The sequence below is a fragment of the Dicentrarchus labrax genome, unplaced genomic scaffold, assembly GCF_905237075.1.
Source record: "Dicentrarchus labrax unplaced genomic scaffold, dlabrax2021, whole genome shotgun sequence".
Taxonomy (NCBI): Eukaryota; Metazoa; Chordata; class Actinopteri; family Moronidae; genus Dicentrarchus; species Dicentrarchus labrax.
Window position 1 is genome coordinate 3,240,075 of NW_026136705.1, and position 22,220 is coordinate 3,262,294.

A 22,220-nucleotide genomic window follows, 5' to 3' on the forward strand; every position below is an offset into this window, starting at 1 on the left:
ATACAGAAGTTAAATCTGCATTATTTCTAATAAACATGTAAGTAAATACATAAATAAATACATAATCCTTTGGTTCTCAGTCAGATCCAACCAGTACCATCCTCTGGTCACTTCTGCCTCCAAAAAAATCAATATGGTGACGGCCATATTGTGAAACCTGAGGCTTCAAAACAGTTGTCCACAAACCAATAGGTTGCTTTGTCCTCTATTATGCAGTCTATGGATAACACATCATGGCAATTTGCTACTGACCATAAACATGTTGTCAATTGTCAGGAGGGGAGAGTGATTACTCGCCTGAAGAGCCATTTTTGTGGCGACGATAGTCTCAAGAAACATGCTAACAGAGAATAAAAGGGACAGGTGAAGTTCGACTTTTCTCTCATCATAAAGCGTTTGGCTCAAAAATAAATCTATTCACAAGTATATTATTTCTGTTTTTACTCATTTGAAATGAGAGAAAAGCTGGGTGGGCACAATCCAGTCCAATTTCCCCCAAACATTGCAATAACAGCATTTACATTCACTTGAAGCACAACTTATTTTGGCCAATGAATACATTATATGATAAATGTAGATGGAAGTGCAACTGTTCAATAAATTATGATGACGGCTCGGAGCAGGCTGCTTCACGAATGGATTGAACTAATTGTATAACAGCTTTAAAAGAATAAATTGTTTACTCACCATGACCTCCAGAAACTTTCTGCTGCTTGCATATTTCACCGCCTTTAAGTAGTAGATTACTGCAGTGTGCATCTCCATTTCTTTTTTCTTCTTAAAACCAATATATTAGCTGACATTTTAGGCAAGTACACTTAAAGTTTTAATAACAGATTATTAAAATGTACCTTTTCTTTTGTGTTCGGAAAGCTCTGATTTACATTCACTTCAGCCGTAATCTGTCTCTCATCTCTTTCTATTTGTGGATTAATTAATCTCTTTTTCAACAGGAACGTGCTTTTAATTCCAATTACGTGTTCACTTAATAGCTCTTCCCTTTGTGTTTCATTCATTCTTTACAGTATGACTCTTTCTCTCTCTCTCTCTCTCTCTCTCTCTCTCTCTCTCTCTCTCTCTCTCTCTCTCAGCTGAGTGATACTGGGTGATAAACATATGGGTTCTGTTTCTCCTTAATAGCCAAGAGGTCTTTCAGGAAACATAATGAGTTTCTGTGTGTGTGTGTGTGTGTGTGTGTGTGTGTGTGTGTGTGTGTGTGTGTGTGTGTGTGTTTAACGCATGCTTGAGTGTGTATATCCCTTTCTTTCTTTTTTTTAGTACAAGTGTTGCTGATAGCAATGAAAAATGCACCATTTTCATTAACTCATTTATCGACTGTGAGTGACGTTTTCCCATTTCTCTCCCATTCCTGCATTCATCTCCTCACCTTTCTCTCTCTCTAACCCCCCGAGGGGTTAAGAATACAATTTGCGCTGTGAGACTCAAGCTTACTTACAATACTTAAAGGCACCAATTAAACATCAATATTATCTTTGTCAAACTGGGAGACCACAGTGGAGGCAATTTGTAGCCTGTGTCTTACTGCAGTGGTAATGTTCTCTTGTTTCAATATTTTAAGGTGTATTTCTATCATTTATGTTGCTTCTTGTCATTCAAATGTTAATCAATATGATTTATTTTGAATTACAAAAAGCAGTGGTGGAAGAAATGTTACTAATGCCTCTATATAAGCTACATAAACACGTGAGACCATCAGTGAGAAGATTGCATTTCTATATAATTGTTCATAATGCCCGCCACCTGGTCGGATTCCCCTTGAAATCAATGAAACACTACCACTTTTGCCCACAGGGGGCACCAGATTCAACAGAAAATGAAATCTACCAGCACATTTTTACCCTTCATTTAGCTGGTGGCTCCTCCTTTCAATATTTACTCATTGATCTTTCCCCTTAATTTCTTTCCTTTTCTCTCTTCTTTTATTTCAAGGGGTTATCTTCCTCCCCTCACTCTTTCCCAGTATTTTTCTCTTTTATTCATTTTAAATTCTATCCTTCCTTCCTCTTCTTCCTTTTCTCATTGAGTCTACCTTTACTGTCTCCATCTTTTCTCCTTTTCTTACTCACTTCCCCTCCCTATATGTCCGTCCATCCTTCGTGGATCCCTCCCTTTTCTCTCTCCTTTCCTCCATGGTGCTCTCCTTTCTACTTTCCTTTTAACACCTCAGCTTTCCTCTGTGCTTTACTCCCACAACTCTCTCTCTCTCTCTCTCTCTCTCTCTCTCTCTCTCTCTGTTCTTAAACTTTCTCACCTTCTCTGCCTCCTTCCTCACTTCTTATTATTTTTCAATATAACAGTAGTCACAGTGAACCATTAATATTCTTCGTCCATCCCTTCTTTTCCTCATGGTGCAGTCATTCCCTCACATCCATTCATCTCTCTCTCTCTCTCTCTCTCTCTCTCTCTCTCTCTCTCTCTCTGTCTCTCTAGCTTTGTCATCATTTGTATCCTTTGAATCTTTGAGTTCTACCCACCTCCCCCCATCCCTTTTTCTCTCTTCCCTTTTTTTCTGTCCGTCTCTCTCGCTCTCTGTGGCGCCCGAAGGCTTGTCTTTTTCTCTTCCTCTTTGGCTTTGTATGTGGCTGAGTGTGTAATCTTGGGTCTCTCGACTGATTTGAGGAACGCTCTGTTCTGTTCTCCATTGTGTCTAAGAGCCAACGCGCTGCGATCTGTTATCTGTCTGCACAAATTTTACACGCTGCATTGTAATTCCTTCGACACATCGACATACCCCCCCCCCACACACACACACACACACACACACACACACAAACAGCCAAATTGTGGGGCATCGGGGGCTGCAGCTTCACCGTGCTGCACATACACGTTGTTCTTCATCTTTATGCTTCCTTCCTACTTTGTCACGATCTCTCACAACAGTTGACAGACACAATATCTTGAGTTGCAGTATCACTCACTCACCCCTCCCCTACACCCCTCGACACACACACACACAAACACACACACAGAAACACACAGATGGAGGGATTATGTGCTATCACATTAGCAGTGCAGCTCTGTGTTAATGGCCTTTACATCATCCAGCAGAGGATAAACTTTGCTGCTTTGACTCTTTAAACACATTCAACCTTCTGACTCTCTCTCTCTCTCTCTCTCTCTCTCTCTCTCACTGTACATCTCTCTTACTTCCAGTTTGTCTCTCTGTCTCACCCTCTGTCTGACTCTCTCTCCCCACTTCTCTGTATTTTCCATTAAACTGTTGCACAAGTTAGGTTCTGAATGAAACGTGAATCAGTATGTTTTCCAGGATGTGCCGGGAATAATAACTCCGCTAGATAGATATTTGCAGTTGTTCTTGGTTTGGTTTTGACTAGCGGTGAAGATACAGCCGCACTGCGCCGTTATTAAAGGTAGAAAACTAGCTACACAACAAGCTATTCAGGTGTACAAGGTCTTTTTACATTAAAAAGCTCTGCTCGTCATCACAATGAGGTTGAGGCAAACAGTGGAGACTCCAGGAAAAAATCAAATAAAATCAAATGTAGAGTAAAGATGTCTTGTTTGACCCTGCTAATTAATGGGGGGAAAAATAGCTAGTTACTACCTACTGGAAATGTTTTAATTTTATTTTACCTTTATTTAACCAGATAGGTCAATTGAGAACCAATTCTCATTCGCAATGACGACCTGGCCAACAACTAATGTGAGAAATAATACAGTTAAACAGAGTTAAAACAGCACAGTGTATACATTATGTACACAATAGATGTCTAAGTACTGTGTTCCAGTGAGGTAGATTTAAAAGCAAGTGCAATGATCAGAAACTAACACATGTACTGAGATATTAAAGGAGGATAATGGAATAAGGGTGTACAGTTTTAGCAGCTTTTGCAACTGGTTCCAGTCACTGGGAGCAGCAAACTGAAAACAGTGACAGTTGAGGGAAATGTAGCGTGATCATACAAAAAGATTAGCATGTAGAAAATAATGTAATTAGTTAATGTAATAAGCTGCGTAGAAGTAGCATTGCTACTCCCCAACGCTGGGCATAATGCTTATAGAGAGGAGGTTGACGTCTGGAAACTGAGAATAAATGCATAAAAACTAAATAAAATAGATGAAAATTGACCTTGTTTTTCTGTTCTTGTCTTTTCTGCTCTTCCTCTCTCATTATTTCTGTCTTGTACCCTCTTTCAGTATCACTCTTAATGCCTTTCTCCCACTTTCAGTTTAATTTAGTAAACATATTTGATGGCCTGTTTATTGAAAATATAGTTGCACAAATCAAAAAACCCACTCTCCTTTTCTCATACCATGAGCACAATAAGTGTGATGTTGACTTTCCCTCCTCGCTCTAATGAAAAGTTATGACACAGCGCCTCCAAGATTTACTCATTTTATTTCTCACTCACAATCCCTCTTCTCATTAACTCTGTGTTTGTTCTTCTCCCCCGTCTGCTACACACTTACTCTCATCTGAACATCTCTGTGTCCAAGTTGTTTTCTCCCACACCATTTATTTTTTATTTTTTACATTTTTGATTAATAAGTGAGGGTCAGAGAGATTAAATTACCTGAAGCATATCGTTAAAGCTAAAATTGAGGAAGTCTGAGGTAAACCACCCACAAAAAACAACCACAACTACATGCAGTAATATACAGCTTAAAGCTGATGGCTGTATTGAAATTACATTATAATTAAGTAGGTGTTTTCCAAAACTTGGAGCTAAAAGTGTGAAATGTATATAGTTCTACCCAAAGGTTAAGCAGATATGAAGGACCAAAAATGAAGTTACTTATTTGAAGTTTAGCTGTTGCGACTTATGTCTGTTAACATTAGCTGTGTTCATTACTATAGACAAAAGAAGACTAACGTTGACCTCTTCAAAAAAACCAAAAAAAAAACAATGGTTACTTATTGTTATGGAGCTAAATATCAATATTTTAAATAAAGTATGTGGATTTTACGTTCCTTAAATTATAATCCCTGTACTCTATCTGTACTCAAAACAACTCTGAGTTACTTTTCCTCTACAATCAAAGGTATTTTAATTACCACTTACTTAATAATTGATATTAACTGGTTTTAACTAGTTTTCCCACATTATTTATGTCAACAGCTCTTTAAAATAATGTTTGTAATTTAAAAGGTTGATCTTGATCAATAAATTAGTATCTCGTATTTTTAAGTGGTGACAATAGGGCCACTGAATTACTTTTCAGAGTGTAACTGAAGTGTCTTTTTTTAGTCAGAAAACTCCATAATAAATAACAGAGTTTGGGATTGTTTAGATTGTTTTTTTAGTTAATTTTCCCCTTCTCCTTTCTGCCTCCTACTATTCAACTGTCGTCCTCCATCAACCTCACCCCCGACTCCACCCAGTCCATCCTTCTTGTTCCTGTAATGACCCCCCATCTGTGCAGTCCATTAGGTGGCCTCATGGCTTAGTGGCTGCGCTGATGAAAATGACCCCAGTGACAGTACAACACAACACAATAAACATACACTAAACCCGCTCTTTGGGGGCATCGCTTGCCTCCAGGCAACAACGTGTGGTTTTCATGCTAGACCTGTATCAAATAGTGTCACACACCAGGGAGCTCTCTGTGCACAGGCATCACCTTCTGGATTTGAACATCTTGCAACAGCACTGCTCTGAAATCCCTCATGTCAGTGTGTTCTCATAATGTTTGTATAAAAGAAAAACATACAGCCTGAGATTAAACTGCCACGGGTAAATGTATAAACTCAACCCTGTGCCAGTTCTGACAAATTACTTTCTTCTTCTGTCGGGCTGTAGTTGCTTTTTTATTTGATTTAAAGAATAATATACAAATGATGGTATAGTGTTTTCTGTAACTTTAGAAACTGATCAAATAACAGGCTCCATATCACATATTCTCAGATTTAGTCACAGGTTTGATTGTTACTCCAAAGCTTTATGTGCATACACAGCCTCCACACGCAACAAACTGTGATTCACTGTGTTCTGACTCCTTTCTATCAGAACCAGCATGAACTGTGTCAGCAGTTTGAGCTACAGTAGCTCGTCTGTTGGAACGGACTACATGGGCCAGCCTTTGCTCCCCATGTGCATCAATGAGCCTTGGCTGCCCATGAACCTCTCTCCGGTTCTTTTCCTTCCTTGGACCACTTTTGATAGGTATTGACCTCTGCAGACTGGGAACACCCCACAAGAGCTGCAGTTTTGGAGATGTTCTGACCCAGTCGTCTAAGCCATCATAATTTGGCCCCTTGTCGAAGTTGCTCAAATCCTCACACTGCCCATTTTTCCTGCTTCTAACACATCAACTTTGAGGAAACCATTTTCACTTGCTGCCTGATATATCCCACCCACTGACAGGAGCCATGATAACCAGATAATCAGTGTTATTCACTTCAGTCAGTGCTCATAATGTTATGGCTGATCAGTGTATTTATAAAGTCAGGTTGTATATCCTTTTTTCTACGCTTTATCTTAGTCCATCATTTCATAATAACTTCCTAATAACTGTCAAGACATTCAGTTCTGGAAAGAACCAGGTGATTAATGATTAAAGGGAAAAACAAGACAATGTTCAATGTGAATTAATGTGCTAGAGTAACCTCGAGAGTATTTAATGTTGTAATCCTTAAGCTTTCAGCCCTGGTTGATTTGGCAACAACTGTGGTGACCATGGTAACAACAAATGCAGTTTAATACTACAGCAAGACCTCCTTGGGGAACGACTTTGTCAGAAACATAACAGAAGAGCAACTGATGTATCTGTTTACAGTGCAGCCAAACAAACTCATGTTGTATGCATATAGTAGATAGCTCATTTTTAATCCTGGGCGGGAATGGTGGACCTTGCCACGAAGAATGAAAACTACTCTGTAGAAAGTTTCATTTTATGAAAATCTTAAGAATTATAATTTTAGGTCAGATTTGCCCATAAGAGAACATACTATATATGAAGAATAAAAATGTCAACATTTTGGTTTTAATTTGAGCTTTTCTTTTGAAGACATTTGTATTTTCCCTGTAATATAAAACAGGAAACATCATATAAAAGTTTAGGGAAATTATGGAGCCATACATTGAAGAATTACCAAATGTTTATACCCTAGCAATTCAGTGACTTTCTTTCTAAGTTTAAGTTCTGTTATTTCATACTTTTCACCATATTTGTCATATGTGTATCCTACATTAAATTACCTCAATTTGTCATCTTTATATTTTGCTAATTGATTATTTTCTTTCTGCTGATGTATCCCAGTTTCTACTTGCTGCTAAAAACAGTTATGATTTAAGTATTATGATGTGGAGGGTGTTTATTTGATGCCAGTGTGGCTGTGTTGGATGAAAGAAACCAAAGATTAACAGTACATTCAGTTGTGTTGCTGTTGTTCCTGGTGTGTGGGTGTGTGTAGGAGCCACTGTGGTTTCAGGATGTTTTCAGTCACTTCTAACCTCACTTTTGATCAGAAATGTTTCACAAAAGAGCATCAAAAGTCAAAGTCTCTTTTTATTTCTCCTCTCTCTCTCTCTCTCTTTCCCTTATTCTTTCTCTGCAGGCAGATGGATGATGCTGATCCCTCAATCCGGAGGTGTGGAGTGACAGATGACAGAGGGATTGATACAGCGGGAGAGAAAGAGAGGAGTAACACCAGAAAGGGTCACTGCCGGCGGTAATGGAAAACAGCGGCAAAGGTCAGGCACATCGATCGGGAGGCGTGGAGAAGTAAGTGACCAGATTTACTGATACCAGGATGACAGTGTTTCTATCTCTTTACCTTCTGTTGCTTTCTCTTTGTTGCCACAGTTGCACTTTTCTCTCTCCCTGCCTCTCATTTCTGTCATTTCTCTTGTTGCACTTTCATGCACATTTTGTACGTTACACCTACGGTGCTCAAAGTGCTCATTATTTCCAACTGGAGGAGCTTCAGGGTTGTACTTGCAGCTCTTTTAAGTCGCTGCACCGTTTTCTCACAGTATTGTCATCTTAGCTTTAAAGTTTGTGGCTAAATGCTAATGCAGTAGGTGTTACATCCAACAATGACTCGGCATGTAGTCAGTTCATTCAACTTTTTCTGTTTTAAATGATTGTTATGCGTGGGCTCTTCCTGCTGCACTTCAGGGTATACGTCTTACTTTTTCATGCAGGTTTAAACAGCAGTTTGCATGGAATGGGCAGTTAGCCAAATAAACAAAGAAACGTAAGACCACATAATCAGATTTTATGGTTCTGTTGTTAGTAATCCATAATTTATGAGTATCAAGGGACCGCTACCTGCAAAATGAAGCTCGCCTTATGGGCAGACACAGAAAATGGCATCAGTACTCTTCTTTTTGTGCTAGTGCTAGCCAGGCAGGCTAATAATATAGGAGGAAACCAGTGAAGAAGTGCAAAATGTAAAAAAAGATTTGAAGCTTTCAGCAAGAAAAATACTTTTGGTGACTCTTTAAATCAACCAGCAGTTTACAATAAAACTATAAAAACATTATTTATTATGAACAAATAAAGAATAGTAGCAACCAACGCCCATCCAACATATGATATCACAATTCACTCATGAACTTTCATTCAAGCATAGCTCCTGATTCAGTAATCAGTTCATACAGTCAAACTTACAGCCATTGTCAATTGGCAACTTAAAAGTTAAATTAAATGTTACACATTGTAAAATTAATTGTATTGCAAGTCTGATGAAATAATAACTATTGGAAAATGATAAAAATGATGAAACTGAAAACGCTGCACGAATCGCAAATAATAGAGTGGATTTATTCCATTAAAAAAAACGAGAAGTGATCAAAATAATAATTAAAGTTACAGTCATCACAGGAAAAGCAAAACACAAAAGAAATTACTTCCACATACCTTTAACTGCAAGCTACTATGAGCTGTTAATTTTTTCCTATGAATCAAAAGAAGCACATGTGTATGCATAGTGGAATTGAGAAAAAGAAGTATTGTTGTCACAGAAGTTGGCATTTAATAATTTACTGACATTTATAGCTGGTGGATATGAAATGCAAACTCTTGAATGTTCCTCAAACCACACAAAAAGAGCAGTTAGGGCTGTGTGCCTTTACAGGGCAGTTTAATAAGAAGAAAATCCTTCCGTCCCATTTCGCTGCCAACCTCGACTGTTTTATCTCGCCGAGCAGAAATGACTTAAACAAACACAAGCATGACAGCAATTTGTCCCCGTGGTGAAAAGCAAAAAGCGGTGGCGGCGACATCTGTGCCTTAAGTAGGCTTCTGCGGCGTGATCCTTTGTGAGTCTCCAGCCGTATCCCTGTGACTCTCTCTAAGTTGTGGGGCGGAGAATATTTTACAGTCACAGCACCAATTATAATCTACAGATGATGCGATTGGTTCTCTGAGGCAGGCGTGCACTCACTCTACAGGCCACAGATTGTGATGTTTGGTTTGAAACTAATGAACTGTGCGTTTTCATGCCAGGTTTAAAGCTAAAACTACATGGATAGAAGGAAGAAGATAATTAACTCGTTACTGTACTGTGGAGTGTTGGTTAAATTTTGGGTGGCTATTTCTCTTCCCTTCAGTCTGTTTCTCCTCAATTACTTTTCCTTTAATCTCTCCAATTCTTTCTTCATCTAACCTTCCAACTCTCTCTACCCCCTCGTCCTCCTCTTCCTCCTCCTCTCACTCCCTCTCTGTGATGTATTGCTGCTTTATCAGACCGGTTAAATAGCTCGCCTGCGGTGCTGTTTAGTTTCCTGTGAACTATGTTGAGGCGCTCCCTGAGAGGAGGCGATAGGAAGCCGCCTGTCTATTACACAGTGAGCAGTGCAAAGGTGATAAACACACACATATAATTCCTCATCATCTGCTCTTATTTCAAGTTGTTTTCTCTGCTTTATCGTGTTTAATTTTTAAAGCACAGATTTGCTGATTTTCAACCCTCATAATAATGTTTACCATTATTTAGAATGATGCATACAGGAAATCCGTTAGAGGCTTTTATTTAACCACCACTACTCTGTTTTATTGACTTTATATTGCACAAAGTCCTGTTTTTTTCCAGCCTAGACGTAGCCAAGACAAATAATCAAAAAACCTTGATAGAAAGCGTGGTTTGCCGCCGTCGTTAATCTGCCAAAGATATATATTGTGAGCTTTCTGTTCCTGAAGAAAGGATTTGCCCTGGCCCAGTGAGAAGCTGTGGACGTACAAACTGTTCAGCTTTGACCTCAAGACCTCAGTTCCTATCCCATCTTCAACCTATACACAGCATTGGTGTCTTTTAACCATCTTATATGTAGTTATAATTAACCAAACATAAAGGAAATTGTTCAGTGTTTTGGGAAACGGGCATTTACGCAGTTACATGAGAAGATCAATACCACTTGACTGACTAATTAATATGCTATATTTCGTTTGTTTAACCTATATACAAAATAAATTAGTTAAGTGTTATTCTAGTGCAACATTTCTTTGAATTATTTGACTTACTAAATGAGGAATCAACATTATGATACGATGAATAACATTGAACATTTCATGTCATTTGATTGTTGGAGTCTTATGCAGCCACTGTACAGCCCTAGTGGTGTTCAGTTAGTTGTAATCTAAAACTTCACCACTAGATGCCACTAAATCCTGGTGCTTTAATACAAAATATAAATTAACTAATTAATGACAATATATTATTATGGATTAAGCTACACGGTAATATACAAAGTAGCTTAACCTTGTAGTATTTATTCTACTTTTACTTAAATGTAAGTAAAAATTGGAGTATGTCACCCACCACTGTACATGGGTTGTTGTTTGGTAGAGGCTGAGAGAACAACGTCTTTTATTTTGCTCTTTAGGTATGAGGACTTGCAGATAACACAATGACTCTTCCCCCCACACACACACGACACCTGAATAATCTGAATTAAGTATTATGTTTGCACACAATCACACCTAGACAATTAATTTATGCCTACAGTCATTTAAACAAACAAAAGCAAAACAGATAAGAGTGAATACACTCAAACACACACCCGAGATACAATAGATTCCCATTAAACAATACAAATGTTAACATGCCCACACAGACGGGAAAAAAATGCAAAACAGGGATTTTTATTGTTGTGCTTATAGCAATGAGAAAAATATGTACACACAAACATTCAAAGTTCCTATTGTACTCTGCTTGATATTATCGTAGACTCACCGCCCACTAAACCATCTCCGCTGGAGGCCTGGGTCCGTCTGGAGATGTTCTGGCTTTTTTATCTCAAACAAACACATATGGACACGGAGGCTCACACCCATTCACTTTTCATTCTTAAACATGTGCCCACACATTGTTAAAAAAAAAATTCTTGTTGGTTTTCTCAGTCTTTTACGCTCTGTCTTACTGTTTGTTACATGCAAGGCATATGTATACACACTCTTTCACACACACATACAGTACACTCCGACTCCTCCACATATCCTTGAAGACATTTATGAGGTGCTAAATCACTAAGCCGCCTGAGTGGTAAGGGTAAATAGAGAGGACAGCCAGTACTTCAACACACACACACACACACACACACACACACACACCTACACACTGCGGTGTGAGGGTGTAAACATCAAAGCTTCTGTTTAATTTGATCTCTTTTGGTTTATTTTAAACAACTGTAGTGTTTGACACCGGCAGTCGTTCTTTCTGCCACACTTTTATTAGGATTGCAGACAATATCAGAAATTAGTCTAGTGAAGGAAGAAAGAAACAAAGGAAAGAAGAAGAATTGAGTGGCTGCATCGATGGATGGCTAGAGTGGGAGGAAGAGATGCAGGAAAGGTGGAAGGGAAGATTTAAAGAAGCAAAAAAAGGGAAGTTAGTGAGTAAGGCAGAAAAGCAATGGATATTGAACAGGGATCAAAGACGAAATTACGAAAGAGTGGGAAAAAGGGAATGATTTAAAGGGATGGGGGATGGTAAATGGAAAGATCAATGAAATGAATGCATTGATGCTGTTAAGACTGTAAGGAAGATGCAGGAGAGGAAGGTTTGATTGATCGAATTGATGGTGAATGACTAGGTGAATACAATTTGTTCAAACGGGAGGTTCAAAAGAAATAATCTCTTGTCTTCCATCGCTTCCTTCCACAGATCAACCTCATCATCCACTCTGACCTGAAAGAAGCCTCTTGCAACACCTCGAACACAACCAACCACAGCTGCAAGATTACAGCTGAAAGCAGATATTGAAACCAATTGATACTCATCGACAACTAGAAGATCTGTCGTTGGGAGAAGAAGCAGCAGCCATGGATATGAGTAAACCAATTTTCAGCTCTAAATTAGAAACTCCTAAACTCTCAGTTCCATCAAGAGGTGGATGTGACTGAACGCCACGAAGCAACACAGGACGTTTTGGCTCAGCGTACACCTTGAGAACTCATCGCCAATGACTTATTGGCAAGAAATGGGAGATTCAAACTACAGGGAACAATTTGAGGCTGTTTGCAGCTAGCGAGTTTTTATTGGAATATAATAAATAACACTTGCAGCTAGTTCCTCCCAATCCCCTCTTCCCTATCACTCCCCATCCCCTAAGTTGCTCCCTCCCTGTTTTTCCCCTTCCCCCAGACCCTTTTATTCATTAGTCCTTGTTAATTGTGTTAGAAAGAATCCATTTTGAAAGACACACTTCAAAACTCTTCAAATAAGTCTGTCTCAATGCTGAGCACACTTCTCTCTCCACCTTCTTCTTCCCTCTGCTGGTGAAGAAGGTGAATTAGTAGAGTAAGGGTCTCTCTTTGGGATGGGTGGCCCAGCGAGGGCTCTTCTTGGCGGGTTCAGCACCACCACTTCTTCCTTGGAGGTTGGAGGTCGGATGGCTTGGCCAAGCAACAACCCCCTGGATCTCAACCAAACCCTGTCATGGGGGGTAGGGCTTGGGGCCAGTGGTGGAGGTGCGGCAGCCATGAGTGCAGGTGTGGACAATTTCACCCAGGAGTCTGTCACCAGGGCGGTGATGAAAGAGAAGAACTGGCCAGCACTTCTCATACTTGTCATTATCGCATTGACAATCGGTGGCAACATCCTCGTGATCCTGGCAGTGTCACTGGAGAAGAAGCTCCAAAACGCCACCAACTTCTTCCTGAGGTCACTGGCGGTGGCGGACATGCTCGTAGGCATCCTGGTAATGCCGATCTCCCTCATCAACATCCTCTATGGTGAGTTTTGACTACCCATAAAGACACGTAAGGAAGATGGCTTACATAATTGCAAGAAGCAACAGAGTCAATAAAGATAACATTGTTGCTTGTTGCGAGCCTTTAACTTGATGTTTATTGCTCAAACATTTACACATGTACACTTACTCCAATCTTTAACATACCACGATATAAAGCAAATATACAATTTAAAAGTCACTTGTAGTCATCTCAATAAAAATTTTTACAAATCAAAGTATTATCAGATCACCCCATATTATTACAATTCTTCATGGCAATCATCCAATAGTTATCGAGACAATTCACCGTGAACAAAAATTGTCAGCCTGAATTTTGGTGCAGTAATTAAAGAAGGAAAACTTTGACCTGGTGCAGGTGCCAGATACAGGGATACCAAAATCGTTAGGATTAAATCTCTGGGGACCATGAATATCTGTACAAAACTTCATGGCAGTTTCAGTCTGCACCAAACTAGTGGATCCCCCAACACACCAACAGACCAGTATTGCCATTGACTAGATGGATTGGCTAAAAATCTTAACAGTAACTTGTTGTTATGGAGGTGAAATTACCCTTTAAATATTTAATTTCTAACTAGCAAATTAAAGAAAAGGTACAAAGATGGACACACAAACGACAAAGGTCATAAGGTACATTACATACCTGGCATATCTTACAAAGGTTACTTCAAAGAAATTGTTTTCTTTTTGTTTCAAACGGGACAGCGGCCTCCTGGGTTAAAGTCCTGTGTTCATTTAAGCCATTCATCCACCCTACAACCTCCATATGCAAACTTCTTTGCTCTTTATATTACGCCACTTGACTTCTGAAATGGCGCTAGACACATTTTGAAGAGGAGGGCCACTCGCCAAGCTGCAGTATTTGACCGGGTTGGCATACTTATTCATCATTCAGGAACATCTGACAGGCTGACAGGCGAGTCCTCTGTTCAGCACAAGCACAGATGCCCCAATGTGCTATGAGTGCTTGTACTGCTTTTATTCTGTACAACTTCTTACTTTAATCATAAAAAGACAGACACATGCCTATAAATCTCACCCAGTATTTAAACAATCTTCGCTACAGATTTCTACTCACCAGCTGTTGCCAGCACACTGTGACATGCCCCTCGTCATTATTTCAAAACATTTTTCTATGCAATTATTGAAATAATTATTGCTTCTCTGAGACACTGCACACTGTAATATCGCAAGTGATTCAAGAGCCGGAGGATGCCAACTTGATAATTGCAATATCATACCAGCTATCAACTGCTGTTCTTGCTTACAATATCTCTGCCAGGATTCTGCATGAACGCCCACATTAGCTTAATAGGATGTCGGGTTGTTATATGGTAGGCTGTGTATTGAATTTCTTTTCCAATGTTGAGTGAAAACATTACCTTAAAGAAAGGCTGCCTCCCTCTAACATTTTAGCCAGGAGTTTATTTCTTACTGTGTTCCTGAAAATGTCACCATCACAGAACAGATGACAGGACTGATAGTAAGTGATAGCTGCAGATAAACACCTGGTGGCCTTTGCAGTTTTCAGTGACAGGAGTCGTTGTCAATATCCACATTTCTAACTTCTCAGAACTCAGAGCACTTTCTCATTAATGTATGTAGGGTTGGCAACTGATATCAAATCTGCAACAAGATGTTATTATTAAAGAAATATTGATTATAGCCCATTTAACCAACTGTAAAAGTTTAAATATCTACACAGGAATCTAGATCAAATGCCAGATATGTGAAAAATATAATTTATTTTTCATTTGATCCATCATTTGTCTTAATTATTCTTGGACTGTACTGCAGGAGTGATGTGCCGGAAAATGACGGCAGAGGATGACAGAGCACAAACCATCGTAGCCCGCAGCCAAATATGAATATGTTGACGAGGCTATTTTCATGACGGGCTAAAAAAAATTGGATAATGGATGCTTAGATGCGGCCGGAGCTAAAGGATTTTGTGATTTAATTCAGATTGTTGCGCGTCTGACAGTGACTTTGATGTGAGAAGTCTGCTCGTTTATCAGCCAATTTCACATGTGGTCATTTTGTGTCTCTCTGAGAAAACATTTTGATTAACTGAGTTTGGGGTGCAAACAGTGATGGCATATGAGCCAAACAGTATGGCCTGGGAGGAAAGTATGTGCCATTTTACCAGCGTGATAGCAGAGAGACAGATTAGGAAAAGTCAACATATGTTATCTCGACCGGCCAAAAATATATTCAGTTAGAGTGTTTGGAGTTTTGTGCACATTACAGTGGTTTGACCAGTCTGGATTTCCAGTCATTTTTAATCTTATCGACACTAATGTATTTTACCTGGACCTTTTGCTGATAGTAAAGATTTCCGCACCCTTAGATCCATGTAATGTATTACTTTATTTCAGCAAGCTTTCGGTCTATCTGACCTTCATCAGAGCACCAGGTATACTCTGATAAAGAGCATACTTGATGCCCATTGAGGCTTCCAGCTTGCAAAGATGTAGCCAGGGTGAGAGGTTGTCATCCGGCTTTACCTGGACCTTCTGCTAAAAGGTGATATTAAACTGCCAGAAAGAGTAAATAACATTTCAACACAGCACTGAACACTGCGCTTGTTGCTGTGTCTGTTTGATGTGCAGCTTCTGGTCTATCAGCATTTTATTGACAATATCCTACTAAGAATGGAGGGTTAAGACACGATTTACAGATAAGAGGATCAAGTATGGGTCAGAAAGTTCAAGTGCGGATCAATGTGAGCTGAAGAACTCAGTAGTCGGTATGATTAACCAGGAGAATTGAGACTGAGGAGTATTATCTTGTTGTATTGATTTTTAGATTCATGTATGTTAAAATCAAACAAAGGACATCAAATTAGACTGAAAATGGATGCATGGATTGTTAAATAAGCCCAAAAAGGACTTAATCATGTGGGAAAGAACATAAGAAAACAAAATACAAAACAGAAGTAATCATGCTTAGTAGGAAGAAAGATCTGGTTTAAACCAAATGAGAAGAAGATTTCTGTTAATTAGGACTCTGATGTCTTATCCTCCTGGGGTGAAGTGAAGTGAAATGTATAAACACTCCTGTAATTCACAGTCTTGTGTGTCAGTGTGACTTACATTTTCTGTACGTATTATGGACATCACAGAGCTTTCTGTATCCATAATGGCTGAAGGGTGAAGTTATGATTTGCCATAAAGACATCATCCGCTCATAAGAAGCATGTGCAAGTTGTAGTTGCATGTGTGTAAGTTGGTACAAGTTTGAGTCTGTGTCAATAAAAATGTTTGTCTACTTCAAGTATAGTAAGAGAAAAAAAAGTACAAAATATTAAGTTTAGATTAGTAGACCTCTAGTTTTAGATTCTTAACTGTGAGAACTTTTCCTGCTCTTTCCTCTATTAAAAGATTGTAAATTGAATTATGTTAGACTGTTGTGAACTTAAACCTGTACTTGTATTTAAAGGATACTCCAGTGATTTCACACATACTTATTCCTTGTCAAAACCTGCTGCCTACATTAACCACAATGCAACCTGACTGGCAACAGTTTGGTCAGAGATCCAGGGTGTCACTAAAGCTAGTTATGTCTAATGTTGTGCTGCTAGCCTCAAGCAGTTTACTTTTCAAACTCGTAGCCTACAGCCCCCAACCGATGCTGACTCGAGTGACATCACTTGAGGTAATATACTACTCCCCAAGACCTGTAAACACACTTTTATGTGTAAAATCAGTAAAATCATTCTCTTTTCAAATTATTAACAAAAGCTTTACAAAAGTCTGAGTAGTCATTGTTTAAATCTGTTTCTTGTGAGTCTCCCAGATTTATGGAAGTGCAATCCTGAGCACCACTTTAAATCAGCTACTCAAAACAAAAACAAAGCAATCAACAGGTGAATGGATGCTGAAATAAACCTTTATTCCCTCTTCTGTCTTGTTCCATTTCACCCTGCAGCTCTTTTGTGTCCAAAACTTTCCATATTCACATCTTTGCTTTGTAGCTGGCATCCTGCAGGACTACTAAGCAGGACAGGGAAGGTTGATTGCTGCTTAATGGGCCACGTATGGCCAATGGACACACTCGTCCGCTCACTCTGAATCTGTCTGTTAGTTGAAGCTGCTGCTGCTACTGATTGCTCCTGTGTTAATCAATGTTTCACACAAACAAACACACACCGAAAAAAAACCCACCAACAAGTCTGTCTCTCTTTCTTTCTTCTTCTTTCACAAACAGATGCACACACACACCGAGGCACATGGGCAGCGGGTCTGTCATTTATATGAACACCTATACAAAGAACACCAGTCCCCTGCAAACACACACACATACACACACTCACTCACATTGAGCCTGGATCTATACTTGCAGTGTTATCCATCAGACTGGTACTTGACCGCATTGATCACTACGGCTGGCTGAGTGATAGACCAGACAAACACGCACACACAAACAGGCACTTCACAGAATGTTCTCACGCAGTTCGAATCGACGATGAATCATTCGCAATACAGTAAAAATGATGATGAAGATGATTATGATGATGAGAATCGTGATAAAAAATGATGTGGGTGGTAATTTATTAACTTTTTTATCTGCTGTCTGCTTCACGCACACAGAGCTTTGGAATTACCAGAATGAGGATTAAATATAATTGATGGAGTCTAAGCTTCCAAAATAATGAGCGCACACACACACACACACACACACACACACACACACACACAAAGTTTGGATATTTCTGGTCCAAAAACAACATATGAGGTAAATGTTTTTTGGACAGGAATTCTAATCATCCTGATTAAATCACGCTTGTTCAAATGTGACAATTCCAGTCGACCTCAGCCGGGTTCACACACCAATGCCATGATTAGACACACACATGACCTCATTCACGTGACCTTGTTGTGTCTTGCGTAGCATGACGTGGTTGAGAATCTCTGTGTGCAGCATGTATGACAGGGGAGGATTATACAAGAGTGGGAGAAAGCCCTGCAGACGACCACCATGCACATAAACATGGAAGCTACCGGTCACATTCCTGATGCGTCTGCACTGCTGCTGCTGTAGGAATAGTTCTGAGCTGAAAATAGCTGTAAAAAGCTCTTATGAGAATAAACACTACTGCAATGTAGCAAACTTGAACGACACAGAAACTAACACACTATTTAAAGGTTTTCCTGATTCCAGTTCATTAGCAACACCTAGTGGCAATTCTTGTGTCTTAGACTACAAAAAAGGGGCAACAAAAGTATTTATTAGCAGAAGACAAAAGGCCTCCCTTTTCTTTAGACAACTTTAATAACATGGTGGTAACTGTTTAAGGTTTTTTTTTTTATTCTTTCTTTTCATACAGCCATGCAGGTACATACATACATGTGTTCATATACATAAAGACTTACACATGCATGCATAATGTGGGAATATGTTTGTATGAGTAGAAGGGTATATGAGTGTGAGTATGTATGTATGTGAGTGTTGAGTATTTATGTATGTGAATGTGTATGTGTTTATCTAAGTATATGAGCCTGATAATTAGGGCTTGGGACCGAACTTCTATACTTTAATGGAACGGACCAGAAAACATCTTGTCATTCGGTACCAAATTTTGATCCCAACGGAGTAAAACTCATCGTCGTCAGCAGTGTTGGGTTGGTTAATAAAAAAAATACTAATATATTACTCATCACTTATTACTCCCTGCCAAGAGTTGTTAGACTACTAGTTCTATTACGTTTATCCTACTCCCCAAAATTTAGACTTATGATGATTAAAATCAAGTTTTGTTTGTTGAAATAAAAGTAATGGAATATTTCCAGCCACTGAATATTTCCATCTTCCTAGTTTCCTCCACAATTGCATAAATGAATCCAAGGATGTGATTGGATTGTTGGATGTGAAACCCTTAAAATTCAATGAACTTTAATCTCATGTCTTCTGCTCGTTCTTGGCCATAAAAGATAATAGTTCAAATGAATGTAATTTAGATTCTTTTGGCCTCTTTCCTTACTCGGCTCTCAACATGGAAGTGATAATAAAACACTGATAATATATGAAGTGAGGAAATTGCTCATATATTTGTGTTACATAAACAGAACACATCTCACCACAAATCTTACCTCTAAATGTAAACATACAAACAAATAAATATCTATGGGTTTTGAGTATGCAGGAATGAGATCAGATGACAGGACGGATAAGTGATGAAAGAAATGAGGGCGATGAGATCTTATGGACTCAATTACGATGAGAGTAGGTAACTCACATTCAAACACACACATAGGAACACAAAGCCTAAAAGTATATGACCTTCAAGGCCAACTCAATCAAAGTTAGGCGCTGAAGGCTAGCCCTCTGCATGGATCCCAAATTGGGAACACACACACATACACTCGCTTGACAAAACACACATATATAAAAAGAGACACACACACACATTGATTGCCGAACTTCTTCCCTGACGGCGGATTAATATGAGATGTGTCATCTCTGCTTTAATGAATTGGAAAAAGGAATACCAGCTTGTCACGAACCCAGAGTGACTGTAATATAAAATACAATGAGAGAGAGAGGGAGGGAGCACGAAGCTGAAATACTGCCGTAAATTCAACATTGCTGAGTTCTTTGGGGGATGCCGATGCCTTGCTGCCACTAAACAAAATCTATATGAGAACAGAATAGACCCAGATCCATTTGACTTCACAAAAGACACCCTTTTAAATCCTAAACCCTTTAATTAAAAAGTGTGTGTAAGCTACTGCTTTTGTGATATATACATTAATTCTAAAGCTCTAAAAGTTAATGATCCTCCATAATCCATAATCCTGCAAGGGGTTTCCTCAAAGTGCTTTGGCTTGTTGCATAATGTACCACATTATTATATTTTTTTTGTGGTCCATTAAACAAATCTGTAAGGGATGATACATTTGGTGTCAACATTCAGTGCAAACGCAGGAAGTAGTGTGCACCCAATGTAGCGAAAGCAGTGTTGGAAAGCAGAGTTTAAAGTATTCAGATGCTTTACTTGAGTAAAAGTATGCAGGTATAATCCTGAAATTGTACTTTAAGTATTAGAAATAAAATTACTCAATGAATGATACTCAAAAAATGTCCCCTGTGACTGATGTACTAATGTAACGCTGACTGACTGTTAGCGTTAACTATAAATTTGATATTATTATTATTGTTATTGCATCAAAACTACTGTGGGTTGTGGGTAAAGCATGAGCTCGGGGGCAACTTCATCCCGGTTACTTAGTTTGCTTTGATGTCTGCTTCAATAGTAGGACAACTGAACACAGACAACAAAAGTGATCGCCTCACTATCTTACATCATATCGCTCCGCCAGTCTTAACCATCAGTAACATTACAGGTATGGTGCACCATATTATGTAGTTCCTCATCTAAACTACAGAATAGTGTACAGATATATACAGGTAGTAACCATTAAATCATTGAATGAAACATGCAGATTCTTTTAATAAACAAAAATAAATCTCGTCTTACACTACCATATATTATATCACAGGAATATGCATTATATTAAACAATTTTACTGTTGTAGTTGAGGTGGAGCTCTTGTATTGGACTGCAACAAATGATTATTTTCATTATGATTGTGATTCATCTGTTGATTATTTTCCACATTATCGATTGATATGATCTTAAAATACATTTAAATTATTAAAATAATTGAAAGGAAAAGCAGCAAATCCTTACATTTTTTGAAGCTGGAACCATGACATGTTTTCACATGAATAATGACCTTTTAATATAGTTTATTGACTTATTGTTTCAGCTGTATTTGTATACATATAAAGTTAACCTGACTTTGCCAAATGGTTTATTATACAGAACCATCTAGAAAGTCGTTGTTGGAAGCAGTTTGGAAAAGGGCAGGCAAATAAATACTTGGAATCTATCACAGGCAATCTTCAACCAATCAGATCAACAAACCATATAACGTAGTAAAACCCTGAGAGAGAGTGGAAACATCTTTTCCACTGAGAAATGAAGAAATACTCTCCAGTTCTAATATCATAACTGATGCCAGCAGCATCTACGTTCATTTTCTTAGTAGATTCTCAGAGCATTTCTTTGAGTGGTTTACACTTCGCTGTCCAGCCTGAAAACGTCCAACCCTTTTTTACTGAACTTCACTGCTTCAAAAACACAGAAATAATTCATGAGAGTAAATACTGGGATGTCCTGTTTCTTAAAGCCGCATTTGCCATCAGCACTTGAACGGCAGCTTAAAAGCTTTTACATGATATCAAGAGCATTGGGTGCTGATATCCATCAAGCGGCAGTGTTAAAGCCTGCGATATCATCTGCAATCAGCTGGGTATTTATTGTTTGTTGTCTTCTAACACCCCGACCTGAGAAAACCTTCTTCTTCTTGGAATTAATGCAGCTGCGAACTAAACTGGTACGCAGAAATATATGCTCAAACCATAAATCCTCACCTCAGATCCCCCCGTTGACTAATATCTGATCTGTTTATGTGTTTGAATCATAATCTCCCTCCATTATGCCTCCACCGACGCACACTGGCTCAACGTCATAATAAAGAAACAAAATGCTGCTTTTTAATTGAGAGTTTATGTATTTCATAAACAGTGTTTAACTGTAGCAAACTTGAGTCTCTCAGTGCATTTACCAGAAAATCTGACGCACCCGCGAGCCAGCTGAGTAACGCCGTGTGTCTGTGTGTGTGTGTGTGTGTGTCATGCTGTGCCCCCAATAAGTGTTTGACCTCTGAAAAGTTATGCAAGCTGCCTCCCACTCAGCACACACACACACACACACACACACACACACACACATACACACAAAGAAGCGTGTGATTCACTCCACATGCATCACATACATGCTGCTTGTCCTACGAATCAGAGATGAAATTAAGGACTCTACGTGTGTGTGTATGTGTGTTTGGCTGCAGGTCTTGTCCTCAGTAAATAAAGGACTGTTCATATAAATAGCTGCAGGCGTAGAAAGAAACAGAGAGACAGACTTTTTGCAGTATATGTTCTCGTTTGAAAGCTGACACAGCTGGAAATAAAACA

At 38.9% G+C, this 22,220-nt stretch overlaps 1 protein-coding gene across 5 annotated transcripts in view; it reads left to right on the plus strand.

Moving 5' to 3' along the window:
* The window catches only part of htr2cl1 (5-hydroxytryptamine (serotonin) receptor 2C, G protein-coupled-like 1), a 139,306-nt gene that overhangs the window by 93,231 nt on the left and 23,855 nt on the right, over nucleotides 1–22,220 (plus strand). For 3 of the 5 annotated variants that reach the window (XM_051400457.1, XM_051400462.1, XM_051400458.1), the window contains 2 exons: nucleotides 7,541–7,707; nucleotides 12,092–13,161. In XM_051400457.1, the coding sequence (XP_051256417.1) occupies nucleotides 12,747–13,161 (415 nt within the window). In that variant the 5' untranslated portion in view covers nucleotides 7,541–7,707; nucleotides 12,092–12,746. The remainder of the gene's footprint in view (nucleotides 1–7,540; nucleotides 7,708–12,091; nucleotides 13,162–22,220) is intronic. The other 2 variants (XM_051400461.1, XM_051400460.1) reach the window with 2 other exon arrangements.